Below are 13,964 nucleotides of genomic sequence, written 5' to 3'. Positions count from 1 at the left end.
TGGATATAATACTGGCAACAACTGTACCCCTGAATATAATACTGCCAACAACTGTACCCCTGAATACAATACTGCCAACCACTGTGCCCCTGTATATAATACTGCCACACAGTACTCCCTGAATACAATACTGCCACACTGTACTCCCTGAATATAATACTGCCACACACTGTACTCCCTGAATATAATTCTGCCACACACTGTACTCCCTGTATATAATACTGCCACACACTGTACTCCCTGAATATAATACTGCCAAACACTGTACTCCCTGAATATAATACTGCCACACACTGTACTCCCTGAATATAATACTGCCACACCCTGTACTCCCTGAATATAATACTGCCACACACTGTACTCCCTGAATATAATACTGCCACACACTGTACTCCCTGAATATAATACTGCCGCACGCTGTACTCCCTGAATATACTACTGCCACACACTGTACTCCCTGAATATAATACTGCCACACGCTGTACCGTCTGAATATGATACTGCCACAAGCTGTACTCCCTGAATATAATACTGCCAACCACTGTGCCCCTGAATATAATACTGCCCCACACTGTACTCCTGAATATAATACTGCTACACACTGTACCCCTTGAATGTAATACTGCCATACCCTCACCACCCCACCCACCTTGGTCTCCTCGCCCCTGCACTCCATATCCCCCTCACCCCACCCTCAGTCTCCTCATTATCCTGTTATTCTGGGTTCACAATATTTGTTCAAAACTTGCTCTTATTAATTTAAACAATTTTAAGGATGGACCATCAGTGATCTGTGGCAACCCAACCCTTTTACTCCAGCTGAGTAGTAAGGGTTTGGTGCTTGCTGAAGCATCACATGGTATTTTTTGCAGTACCTGGCATTTATATCTACTCTGCTCTACACCTCCTTCCCAACAGGCCTGAGTAGCAGTACTAGAAACAGCATGCACATCTATGTACAATTATAAAGCTTATCTTTTGAAATGTATGTAATTATTTTTACATGTTAATTACCTTGGTATTTGGTTACAAAGCTTTTGTTTTAATAGCTTTTTTTTTCCCCCACTTTGTGTTTTAGAACAGTCTATTTAATATATCCTGGCTCGGATTAAAATCCCTGGCCAGTGTCAGTAAAACACCTTTTTCCATGCTGGAGGTTGTGAAAAGCTGTTGTGCTGATGAACAGAGCCATGACTTGTACAAGTCTGATAACAGCTACCTTATTTTCTTAAGGATCATGGCCCGTCTTATGAAAAAGGCCAAAAGTAGTGGTAGTACACATCCTTGGAAGCAAATTAAAGGAAGGTCAGTATTTGTTAGTCTTTTTTTTTGTACCTACTTAATTGGTAATGCTGCTCTGCTTTGCAGTGCTGAGATAATTTTTTGTTAAAGGTGTTGTCCAGCCATTAAAAATATAACCCTGTATCCACAATGGGGCCCTTATTCTCTGGCCTCCACCCTACGCTCGGCCAATCACCAGCCTCAGTGGCTGAGCGGGTCGTCACTGTTGAGATGAGTGTGTCTCAGAAGGTAAGGGTGGAGGGTTTTCTGGGGATGGCTGGATAACCCCCTTTCGTATGCAAATGAGGCTTAAGTGCCTCAGTCAGACTGGGTAGTTGGATGCAAGAGCGCCAGTGGGAGATAATAGTGTACTCGCCTGAGCTCATGTACGGGAACAACCCCTGGAGGCACTTTAGCCTAATTTGCATAACAAAAAAGCTCATAATGACACAGGACAAGACTATAGATAAAAGATATTCCTGAAATCATTATGACCAGCCCTATCTAGTTATGTGCATATTTACGCCCATGTTTTTCTGCTGACAGGTTCAATGAAAGTGCCGTTTACATCTATAGTGCATGAAAAATATCCATCTTATTAATTTTTTTACCTATATCATGCACTCACACAACCACTAGTTGTTTATACTGCCATTTGTTTCATTCCTGCACAACTGCATCTATGCGTATCATTTCTCTAATTTGGTCATGTTGTCACCAGTATGACCCACAGAAAATGACATGGCTTAATACAGGACGACATCATTACCTATTAACCCCTTAATGACACAATGTACATCTTGGTGTCCTGGTACTGAACACACCAGGATCTAAGTTTACATCCTGTACATGATGCGAGCAATGAAGCGGTGCTCGATTCATCCATTGCAGGTCCTGCTGGTAATGGCGGACATCAGTGATCGCGCTGATGTCTGCCATTAACCCCTCAGATGCCGTGATAAATACTGGTCACTGTATCTGTGGCAATGTGGGCATTCTGATGGATGATTGGATTGTCCACAGCTCGCCCGAGGTGATCCGATCATCCAAGATGGCGGGCAAAGGTCTCCTCACCTGCCTCCGCCACTCTCCATGCATTGTCTTTTCTGGTCTGCCTTCTAGCAGAACAGAAAAGTGGATTTATGATTACTGCTGATCAGTGCTATGCATATGCATAGCACTGAATAGTACTAGCAATCTAATGATTGCTATAAAAAGTGTGAAAAAGCCCCTCCCCCAATAAAAATTTAAATGGCCCCTATTTCCCATTTTACCACAAAAAGCGTAAAAAAACTACACAAATTTGGTATCGGCTCATGCGTAAATATCCGAACTATTTAAAATATAATGATGGATTATGTCCAGCAGAAAATACTTACGATTTTGATCCCGGGGGGTCCGACCGCTGAGACCTTTACCAAAGCTAGCTGAGCTGTGATTGGCTGCTGTGGAAAAATCTCTCCATTTTTTTCTCTCACGCAGTTCGATAAATGTGGGCCAATGTGTAGCAAAATATGCAGCGATTTTGCTTCCCATTGACTTCAATGGGTTGGAAAATAGCATCAAATATGCAGCAACATACAGCACGTATGACCCTATCCTATGGTTATAGTCACACACATTATCCTGTGGATATTTGATATTTGCTAAATTTGAAGCTGCATATTTTATTCTGTAGATTTCAATGTAAACTAAATGACTGAACACTGCTTCCAATCTGCAGTTTTGAATCTTATGCATCCAAATTGCATCAGGATGTACTGTACATGTGACTAGGCACTAAATAGGAAAACACATGAAAACTTAATTTAATAATTTGAACCGACCTCAACCCACTTGTGAGAAATTTACTGGGCTGAAGTGCAGCACCAGCAGCCTAATTAGATGTCAGGTACAGTGGTCAAACACCACACCCAATCTCTATGCACAATCAGAGGGTTTTTGGGAAATGTAGGCAGCATTACAGAACAATTTCAATGATGGATCTACTTCCAAAATGGAGCCTTACCGATGCTTGCCACATCAGCTAAACAGGTAAGCACAGGACATAGTTAAGATGCTCTACGTTATTCTCTTATAGCTGATGCCTCTTTGTATAATCAAAAAAAAAAATTAACATGTCTGGAATGTTTCTTGAAGGGCTAGATTTGACTAAAAGCAAAAGTTAAGAATCGCAAAACTAAATTAATATATCCTACACTTTGACAGAATCTACTCCAAATTCCATCAAAGAAAGATGCAGGAGCTCACAGAAGTTGGCTTGCAGAACTTTTTTACGCTTTTTCTGTTACTTGCCTCTTTAGCAGAGGCAGAAGATGTCACAAACCGTGTTTTGGACCTTTTAAAATTTCTAGTTCCCTCCAGTCTTAGTTCTGCTCAGCAGGCACTAGTGTGGAGAGGTAATTTTGCATTCATACTTATTTATGTGGAGAAAAACATGGATATAAGTGTTTTGGCTGAAAAACTGTCCCATAGCTTTCGTGAAACTGCCAAAGAGTTTTTGGTTTCTAAAGGTGACTATGGACAGAAACATACACATTGGACCCTGCTTTCCACATATGTTGATGGCGTCCAAGAGGTTTTTGAGACAAGCCACCTTTTGCAACTTTCTGAAGAAAAACTCCTGAATGATGGCTTTAGTATGCTGCTACCAGCATGTCGGGAGTCAGAGTTAAGTGCAGTTCTTCATTTTCTTCAAACAGCCATTGCTAGACTCAGGTAAGCCTATATGTAGAGCTTTTACTATATTTTATTGTCTATGTAGATTCAGCTTATGTATCTGGGTCTTCATTGTGCAGTATTCCCCATAATTATCAAGGTATTACAAGTATGCATAACTCCAATAGTTTTTTCTAAAAGTAAGTTGAGAGGGAGATATATTATAACTAGGATAAAAGAATGGAAGTCCAGCGCGGTACAATCAAAGCAGATCGTGCGGTTTATTTAATCAAGCACGCAGAACAATGATGATGCCCGGTGGTGACGGGTTTCGGCCGGTGGTACCCGGCTTGCTCATACAACGTTAAGACTGCCATGCTATCCCTCATGATGGGGAGGATACACACCAAATTAGTCCACACCTGTGGAATCACACCTGTGGTGTCAGACCAGTGAGACCTCCCACCCATATAAAGATAGTCTAGATAGATAAGTTCACCTAATAGAAACAAAAAAGAACAAAAAACAAGTATTGTGCTAAATACACATTGTATTAGTTCAAATGATTGTTAAAATGTCATATAATTATATTTATGAATTATGACAAAGAATGGCTTCGCACTGAGTTTACATCATGAGATCACCTAATCCTAAAAATCTCCAATTGTACAAAACATATGCGGTTTTAAAATGTATTTGTAACAAACAATCATAAATTTATGGGGGTAGACACGAATTATCATGAGTATAATGTTTATAACACAATGAACCACAAGATACTGTATACTATAATGTGAACAAGTATCTAAATATAAGGGCGTGAACCTGAACAAAATAGCCGTATAATGTGGCAAAGGTGCATAATACCAGTACACAAAACATGGCAACATGGATGAAAGCAAACAACGCAAATATTTTTCATCTCACCTCCCTTTGGTCTTGCACAGATCCAAGCTTGGCCATGCTTCATACAAATAAATAGAAAAAAAGTAGATGGGCGATCCAGCAATTCCATATAAAATAGTAAACTTTATTCCAACGATAAAACATGTAGAACATCACTTCACCTAGTCGGCCACACACCCACAATGGACGAGTTTCGAACGCATTTGCGTTTCTGATCACCACAACACCTGTGCACCTCACCTCCTCTAAGTACAAGACCCAGTGGGAGGAGTTAAGAAAACATATATAGTACTTAACATATCACTTCGACAGGCTTCCTATAAGTACTTGTACTTAAACATGAAGAAGTAGCGAGCGCCATGCATGCAGAAGATTGCCTGCAAAAATTCCATGCAATCAAAAATATATATTGCTATGGCCATCACCTATGGCAACACAAATATTCACCAATGTTCATTAAATAAACATAAATTCCTTTCTTTTATTTAATCCCAGTGGTGCCCTTGTTTTTAATGTGAACTGCCAATATGCTTCTCGGCTGAGGAGTTCACGTTGTAAATGGGGGTTATACATTATGGCCAGAAACGGTTAACTGGGCTTTTGTTTATGGTGTGAATGAACTCTGTGCTTATCCCTTGCGGTAAGTGACTCCTGTCTATCCTTCAGTTGCACAATTTCTCTGGCTCTTTTTAAAGGTTATGACTGTAACCCCTATCATGTAAACTATTTTCCAAACTTCTTCCAAAAAGACTGACTGTTTAGTACAGTTATGCTTAAGCCTAAGTAATACTGGTATTGCTCTGATGGTGTGTGTAGGGTGATTACTGTCTGCTCGTAATATTGTGTTACCAGATATTCTAAACGTGGATGTTTGTATGGTTTGACTAGGAATACCTTGAAGTTTTAAATCCAGAAAATTAACTGTGTTAGAATCAACAAAGCATATGAACTTTAAATTAAAGCCATTGCAATTCAAATAATTCAGGAACAGTGGTATTGAAGACGTATCTCCCCTCGAGATGAGGAGGAGATAATCTATGAATCTTCCATACCACTGCACCTGATGAGAGAGAGGATTATTCACAAAAAAAGTAATGTTCCTCCCAATATGAAATGGTGAGGTTTGCCAATGAGGGGGGAGTGTCTCGCCCCCATTGACACTCCACTGCGCTGTATGAATATATATATTTTTTTGTCAAAACAGAAATAATTGTGTGACATGAGGAACCATGTGACCTGTTTAATAAATTCACATATGTCTCTGGTGTATTTGCTATGGTGATCTAGGTGGTGTTCCAAGGCTTCCAATGCTATGGGCCATTGTATACAAGTATACAGCGAGACAGCAGTACCAAGATTTTCCAATACATCACGGGAATCCTGTAGATAGCCTGGCACCCGCTGAACAAGAGGTTGCAACATTTGATCCAGCCAAAGAGAGAACCTTTCTAAAAGGGATCCGCAGCTGGGTACTATTGGTCGCATAGGGGGTGGGTTAACCCCTTTTATGCGTTTTTGGCAGTGTATATAAAATGGGTATTACATGATTTTCCCCCAAGAGATATTCAGATTCTCTACTTGTTAATACATTTAACGCCTCTCCCTCTTTAAAGGGGTACTCCGGTGCTTACACATCTTATCCCCTATCCAAAGGATAGGGGATAAGATGCCTGATCGCGGGAGTCCCGCCACTGGGGACACCCGGGTTCTTGCACACGGCACCCCGTTTGTAATCAGTCCCCGGAGCTCCGCCCCTCAATGCAAGCCTACGGGAGGGGGCATGATAGTTATCACGCCCCCTCCCGTAGGCTTGCATTGAGGGGCGGAGCGTGACGTCACACGGGGGCGGAGGCGTGATGTCACACGCCGCCGGCCGTGTGGTCGCCGGTAATCAGACCCGGAGCGAACACGCTCCGGGGACTGATTACAAATGGGGTGCCGCGTGCAAGATCCCGGGGTTCCCCAGCGGAATGTGTAAGCACCGGAGAACCCCTTTCAGAAGATTTTCCAATTCCCTGGTAAATATAATGGTGGGGTCTACCGATAATTTTCCATACAGTTTTTCGTCTGATAACCATTCCCATATCTGGGCTATGTTATCGCACTTATCCATAATGGTTACCAGACTCCCTTTGTGAGACATGCGAATTGAGTCATCCTCCTGCAGTTCTTTTTAACGCATTTTGTTGTGCAGCATTTAGGTTGTTAATCTTGTTGTTTCCAGGTTTAGTTTTGCTTTGTATGGTTAAAAGTTCCTTTTCAATAATTTCTTGGAATTTGTCCATCCCCCTCGGTTCGGGACTGGATAGGGTAAAAAAAGGATTTCTGATCCTATGATTGAATTTAACTCTTCCAAGGCTACTAATGCTAGATATTCACTGAACATTTGGGATGAATAATGCTGGTTTTTCGGCTCATGAAATCCTGATCTTGTGTGTCCAAAAAATTACGTTTAACTGTTTGGTTGAAATCAATGAATTCATCCGCAACCTGTGTGTGAAAAACATTTAGTTCATTTGTTGGAGCAAAGTTCAAACCTCGTGATAAAACATTCACTTGATTAGAATCGAGGGGTTTTGGTAAGTTTAGGGCGCTGTTGTTTTTTTCACCACTTTGCTGTGAGTTTGCAGCGTTTTCTCCGTGGTTTCTGTGTTTGCGTCCGGCCCTCCGGGTTTTTTTCCCTTTCTTGTCCTTCAAGTTTTTTGATTTGTATTATAGTGGTGCATTTTTTTTTCATGTGATGTTGAGCTGTCTGAACATGTGCTTTCATTATCATCCGTTTCTGCTTCAGTGGAGCTAAAAGTTACCTTCGATAGATTTTTCGGTTTGCATGTATATCCACTCTTTTTTCAATATAGACTTAGGAATGTTCTTGTTGCATTCCCATTTTGCTTAGTTATAGACTTGGTTTAAGGTATAATCCTTGGTGTCTTGTTTATACTTGACTTTTTTCGTTTCCATAATCATTTATTTTTCTAGGAAACTGTTATATTCTGGCAGATCTTTATACTTTTCTACCTCCTCCTTTTTCTTTCAATATCATGTTTGAGGTTTTCCAATTCAGTCTCATACTTCACTATGATGTTGATTAGTGTTTTGGAGCAGGTGGTTGATGCTTCATTCCATTCACTTAACATCTCTTCACACTACATTGTGGTTGGTGTTTTCTTTATTCTTAACCCTCTCGGGATCATGTTTTGACTTATGTAATTACTTAGTCACTTGGTCCCACCATACTCTCGTTTCTTGAGTTAACAGTTTCTCTAAATCTTGTAAAAGTACTTTGAAGTTCACCTCCGTTTGCTCTTGCTGTCCAGATAGGGAAAATAGTTCTGCAGCCTCTTCATTGCAGTTGCGTTTTCTCTCATTCCCCATCACCATCTTCTATATGTAAAGACGGCTTCAGCAGTTTAAGAGCAAAAAAATGGGATTAACATCACAGTGTGTTGCACGTCGTCTTTGATGATATGTGTTCTGTTAAAGCTTAACAATCAGATGCATGCATGAATGAGCACAGAAAATTGGCCAAATGTGCAGTATAGCAAACAATGCAAGTTATTTTCAGCTCACCTGCCTTTGTTCTTGCACGGATCCAAGCTTGGCCACACTTCATACGAATAAGTAGAAAAAAGTAGATGGGTGATCTAGCAGTTCCATATAAAATAGTAAACTTGGATGAAAGGTATCATAATACTTATTATAGATATTAAATATGCAGATTGGGCTTAGATGAATAAATACAAAATATGAATAAAAAAAATAAAAATAAAAGTATGAATATGAAAAAGGCTAGGCGGATAACTATGCATGTAGCCGAGGTCTGAACAGAAGGCAAGAGATAATGTAAAACGCCAAATATATCTTTCTTGGTCGCTCTTCATTGGGGGACACCTATACTGATGAGTATATGCTCTTGCCACTAGGAGGCACTGACACTAGGAAAGGAAGTCTGCTCCTCCCTAGCAGGATGTATCCGCCCACTGGAAGTCAGGTAATCAGTTTTAGCTAGTGTCAGTAGGAGGCAAGACACAAGCACAGGTCTGGGAGTTCCCCAGACCTAGTCCTTTTGTATTATTATCTAGTAATGGCTGTTTAGTTAGGGTTTTTTTTTCTTCTCCCTTTTGTTTCCCCTTTTCAAGTGGGGGTTCAGGAGCATGGCGCTACCTGTTCCCCCATATGCGACAAAGGGGCACAGACATAATTATGTACTGTCAACCTCTTCTCTCCCAACGGCCAGTGCCTGGAGGTTGTACCCTGTGTCCGGGTCCCCCACTGCCCCTGGTCGCCCTGCTATCTTAGCCTGGTATGATGCAGCGTGGCCATAAGCTGATTGAAGATTCCTGGGTGAGTATGAGAAGATGGAGTCTATTGGTGAGTATGTCTAACATCCTCCCCCCAGCTCTGGCTCCTCAGCTGCCATTACACATGGCTGTGCTGGGCTAACATTGTGGCCTACTGGTCACGCTACTGGCAGCCCCATCTGCAGCAATCCTCAACTACAGGGCCGGCCATTTGGCTGAGACATCTCCCCGCAGCGCACGTGATATCCACTGCTCCCTGCTCGGCAGTGACTGGGCATGCTTGCAGGGGTCGGGGGCCGCTCCGTCGGCCTTTCTCTCATGGGGATCTGGCGGGTTCTGGCCCCGGGGTCCCTGCACAGTGCACTGCTTGCTGCGCTCTTTTTATTTACAAAAAGAAAAAAAATTACTTTTGTTTCAGTCCATGTTCTTACCCCCCTCTTGTGGCCATTCAGTAGATTGCAGTCCCTACTTTCTGGTCCCTTGTTTGGCTTCCGCTTGTGGTGGCAGACAGCTATTGCAGTCTTTTGTCTGCTTATGTCTGCTTTTTACCGGTTTAAACTTGCTGGGTTTCCGGTATTAGGACCATATATTAAATGTTATTTTTGGGGGCTGCTTTAATATTTGCTTCCACCACCTTGTTTTATCACCTGAAGAGGCAAAGGTCTCTACACCAGCTCAGGGATATTGTGCATGGCTTTTCTGTCATGCCCACAGCCGCATTCCAGCCCCTTCCCCAGGGCGAGACACCTGTGGGGGATGCCCCTGCAGATGCATCTGCATCCTTTACCTTATGAGGGCCTTTCCCAGGTGTTTCATTCTCTTGTGTCTTTAGACCTCAAGTGTCCGCTTTGTGGTCTTTATTCCTGGGAGGGTGCTGGGAAACCGCAGCGGTATCAATTTTCTCCCACAGTTCCTTATAGGTCTTCGGAACCTGTGGCTAGTGTGCTGGAGCCCCCACTTTGGGTGCAAGGTTTTCAAGCACGTGTTCCTACATGGACTGGACCCAATACCACAGACAGTGGTCTGCGTTGTTTCCTCTGCTGCCAGTCACTCATCACATGGCTGCCGCATCCATGGCTGGAATTACGGCTCCCCATTGCTAACAAGTGGTGTCTGAAGGAGTGACCCGGCATGTACAATGGATTTTGTGCAGGGTGACTGGGATACAATCCACGGCTCCTTAGACTCCCCTGATCTCCCAGGATGGCGGGGATACTATCCACACCCCAGATACTGGAAATGAAGAAAAAGTCCAGCACTGCAGTGAAGGCAGCTTTATTAAGTGAGGAGCAAGCAATAAAAGCACACTAGTCAGACATGTTTCAAGCGCGAAGGCTCTTCCTCTGTGACGTCAGTGTGAGCACAGGTGAGCCATTATATACCCAAATCAAAGGGTGGGGCAAGATGAAACAACGCCCATGTACCTGGCATCACACTGATAGACAGGGATCGAGGTATGCAGGTAAAATGCACATACAGGGGGACATGTATCATTATTCGTGTATGGTAGAAGCATTTTACCCCTTTTCCCGAATTCTAAATTATGTGCAGAAGCACTAAATTTATCAATCAAGTGCAATGAGCTTCATAAATTGCGGGTAAATATAGTAATCTCCTAAATTCACTGTTTGGAAAATAGAATCAATGATTTAGAACATCTTGCTACGTTAAGTCCCAGATGGTTTATATTTGCGCAAAAAAAACAGCTCTTGCGGCAAAATTTTTGGTGTAAAAAAAAAAAAAGTACGCAGTTAATAAATCCATGTGTACTATAGATGTCACTCCAAGGTACCCTGATTCAGCCACATCTGGAGGACATGCTCTACCAAAACATGCGCAAAAAAATTGCGCAAAAAAAGGGCTTGCGCAAAATTTTGCGCAAAAAAATACACACAAAACAGGGGTAAAATCTTTGATACATGTCCCCCACAGAATACAAAAGAAGTATATGTAAAAAGATGTATATATAAAAAGTGTATCAAAATACATGAGTAAAATGTATAATACCACATACCAAAAGGCTAGAAACTAACAAGAGGGTAAAAAAGAACAGGACAAAATATGTGAGATTAATAATGGAACAATAGTTCCCGTCGGATGTTTAATCCTGTGGGACTACGTGTTCCTAAAGTAAACTGCCAGAAAGCTTCTCTGTCAGCTAATTTTTTCCTGATACACCCTCCTCTAATGTTAGATTTGACAAGTTCAATAGCATAGATAGTGAAACCACTTGTGTTACCTTGATGCACAGTTTGAAAATGGGCAGATGCAGCTGATCTGTGTCTGCTTGATGTAGTGGTACTGTCATTCAAATGCTCTAATGCTCTGGTTTTTAACTTTCTAGTTGTGTAACCCACATACTTGAGTTGACAGAGTGAGCATTCTATGATGTACACCACATTGGTATAATTACAATTAATGTACGACTTTATGGAAAAAGTCCTGGTGCCATCGGCAGAGGTAAAGGTTTTTGTGGGTTTTGCATAATTTCAAGTGAGGCATATTCTCTATCCACACCCCAGGCCTCTCCATATGCGACAGTAGGGCCCCAGCACCTGGGGGTGTTCTCTATTGATAAACCAGACTGTTGTCTGCACGGTTTCTTCCTCCACCGGTCTCCATTCATTGGGCTGCTGCTTGCTTGGCTGGAGTTCCTGTACCCCTCTTCTAATGTGAGTCCAGAAGGGTGACGACATAGGTACCAGGGGACCCTGTGCCAGTAAGCTGGACATTGGTCTTCACGGTCTCCTACACCTCTAGGTCACCCTTCAGGAGTTATGGTCCCACTGCTATGGTGCGGTGTCAGAAGAAGTGACCCTATGTGTCCTATCGACCCTTTTCAGGGCGACGGATGCAATCCAGGGCTCCCCAACCTCCCCTGATCTTCTAGGGTGATGGGGATTCTATCCACTGGGCTGCCACGTGCTTGGCGGAGTTTTCCCGTACCTTTCTGCTTGGGAGGACTCTGGACGAGTGTTCCTGCAAGTGCACAGGGATGATGCCAGTCAGCCAGACTTTGTCTGCATGGTCGCCCATGGATCAGCCGCACGCCAATACCCCACTTTCTGTGGGAGGGCTCGAAGGAGTGATCCTGTACGTTCAGGAATCTGGTCAGCCATGATTTACTGCTACATCGGGTTAACTAACATACACTTCCCACTCCGTGGACGGAAGTTCAGGTATCCCACCGCCGAAGTGTAGTTCTGAGTGAGTCAACCCATTTTGCTCCATGTGCCCTATGCAATGCACCACATACTGGTTCACTGGGTTCCCTGGTTTACCAGGTCCCTCTCTGCATGTTTGCTGTTCTCACAGCTGAAGGCTGGTAACCCACTTTCAATGTGTGGTTCTGACTGCAGCACCAGGTGTGGCCATGGTCCCTATGCCATATAGCCAGACCATATCTGCAGGGTTCCTAATCCACCAGGTCACCTCCCCCTTTCCTGCGGCTCCAGTCACTGCATCCCGATGACTCACTTTCTATGTGAAGTTCCACAAAGTGTGTCTCAATGGGTTATACCATTCCAACTGTCTCTGCATGTTTCCTACCCCATGTATCTCTTTCATCTCTTGCATCTGCGACAGCAGTCCTGGTGTGGGGCACCATTAGGAAATGGGGTGTGGGCGTTTTACTAAAGGTTCCATTGCTTTTCACGGCATCTGCACAACTCTGTTCCCTTTTACGTTGGTCTGCTAGTGGCATGGTTGTGACACACCGTTGGGTGCTGAGCCTGTGTTTCATACTGCGGACTTGGATGTCTGTGATTCCTTTTGTGTCTGCAATCTTGGTTCCTCACTACTCACGAGGGGTATCAATGTCTGTCCCTACGTATGTTGGGTCCCTTGGCACGTGTAGAGCCCACCTTCCCTTCTGTCGGTGGGGTGTGCTTCGGACCTTCCTGTAATCTTGTTTCCACAGGTCGGTGGCAGTTGAGTACCTCTGCTCTGGCATGGGGCCTGGTGGGGCATCACAGACAGTTCAGCACCCCCCCACCCCCCTTGTGCCTCCAGGTATCTTCCTGGATTCCTGAGCAGGGTGCCTCAGACGCCTGCTCAGTTGCCTTACACACGACTAGACTGGCTCCATTGGTGCCCATCTGGCTTGGTGTTCCTCTCAACGCTGTTGGTTGCTGTGTGTGTGCGCGCTTCTTCCTTGCATTTGCAGTCATGTCTCAGCTCCAGTGTCCAGGATTCGAATTTCTGATTCCTCTGGGGACACAAATTGGCTCCTCAATATGTTTTTGCAGAGTTCCTGGGGGCTTTGTCCTCCCAGTACTTTGTCCGTTGCCGCAGGGCGGCTTGTCCCTGCTACTACAGTGCCTGATGTACTTTGACAGTCCTCCTTCCATGGAGGGTACGGGGATCAGGGGGCCTGGCATGGTCAGTGCCTGAGTTTCATCTCCATCACCCCTTGTTTTCCCCCACTAGGGGGACGATTTCGCTGGACGCTTTCTACTACCGAGATGGAGTCCTCTCTCTCTTCCCACTTTATAGGTGGGATATCTGGCTGGGCCCTTGTTTTTCGCTGAGAGCATTCAGTAGAGCTTTTCGCTGTCTCTGCCTGTGTGCTTACTGCCCACTATTGCAGCCTGGCTCTCTTCCTGTTTCTTGGTTATCTACTGCTGCTCAGGCAGCCTTGGCACTCCCCTCTGTCGGAGGGGTTTCTGCTATCATGTGTGGCTCAGCGACAGCTGGTCTAGCCTCAGTCTGTCGTTTGGGTCCTGCCATTGCTCCCCTCCACACTCCGCACAATCTTCCTGGTAGGGTGTGTTCCTCCTTCCCTTGATGGTGTCAGTAGCGCAACACTGACTCCACAGT

At 43.8% G+C, this 13,964-nt stretch overlaps 1 protein-coding gene across 3 annotated transcripts in view; it reads left to right on the top strand.

Annotated features, from left to right (window-relative positions):
- Window positions 1-13,964, top strand: part of MMS22L (MMS22 like, DNA repair protein) — a 143,990-nt gene that overhangs the window by 72,910 nt on the left and 57,116 nt on the right. For all 3 annotated transcript variants that reach the window (XM_056566152.1, XM_056566151.1, XM_056566153.1), the window contains 2 exons: window positions 1,079-1,305; window positions 3,490-3,999. In XM_056566152.1, the coding sequence (XP_056422127.1) occupies window positions 1,079-1,305; window positions 3,490-3,999 (737 nt within the window). The remainder of the gene's footprint in view (window positions 1-1,078; window positions 1,306-3,489; window positions 4,000-13,964) is intronic.

Source organism: Hyla sarda, chromosome 3 (assembly GCF_029499605.1).
Source record: "Hyla sarda isolate aHylSar1 chromosome 3, aHylSar1.hap1, whole genome shotgun sequence".
Lineage (NCBI taxonomy): Eukaryota > Metazoa > Chordata > Amphibia > Anura > Hylidae > Hyla > Hyla sarda.
The sequence above is the reverse complement of the archived record's forward strand: the minus strand, read 5'-3'. Positions and strand labels throughout refer to the sequence as shown.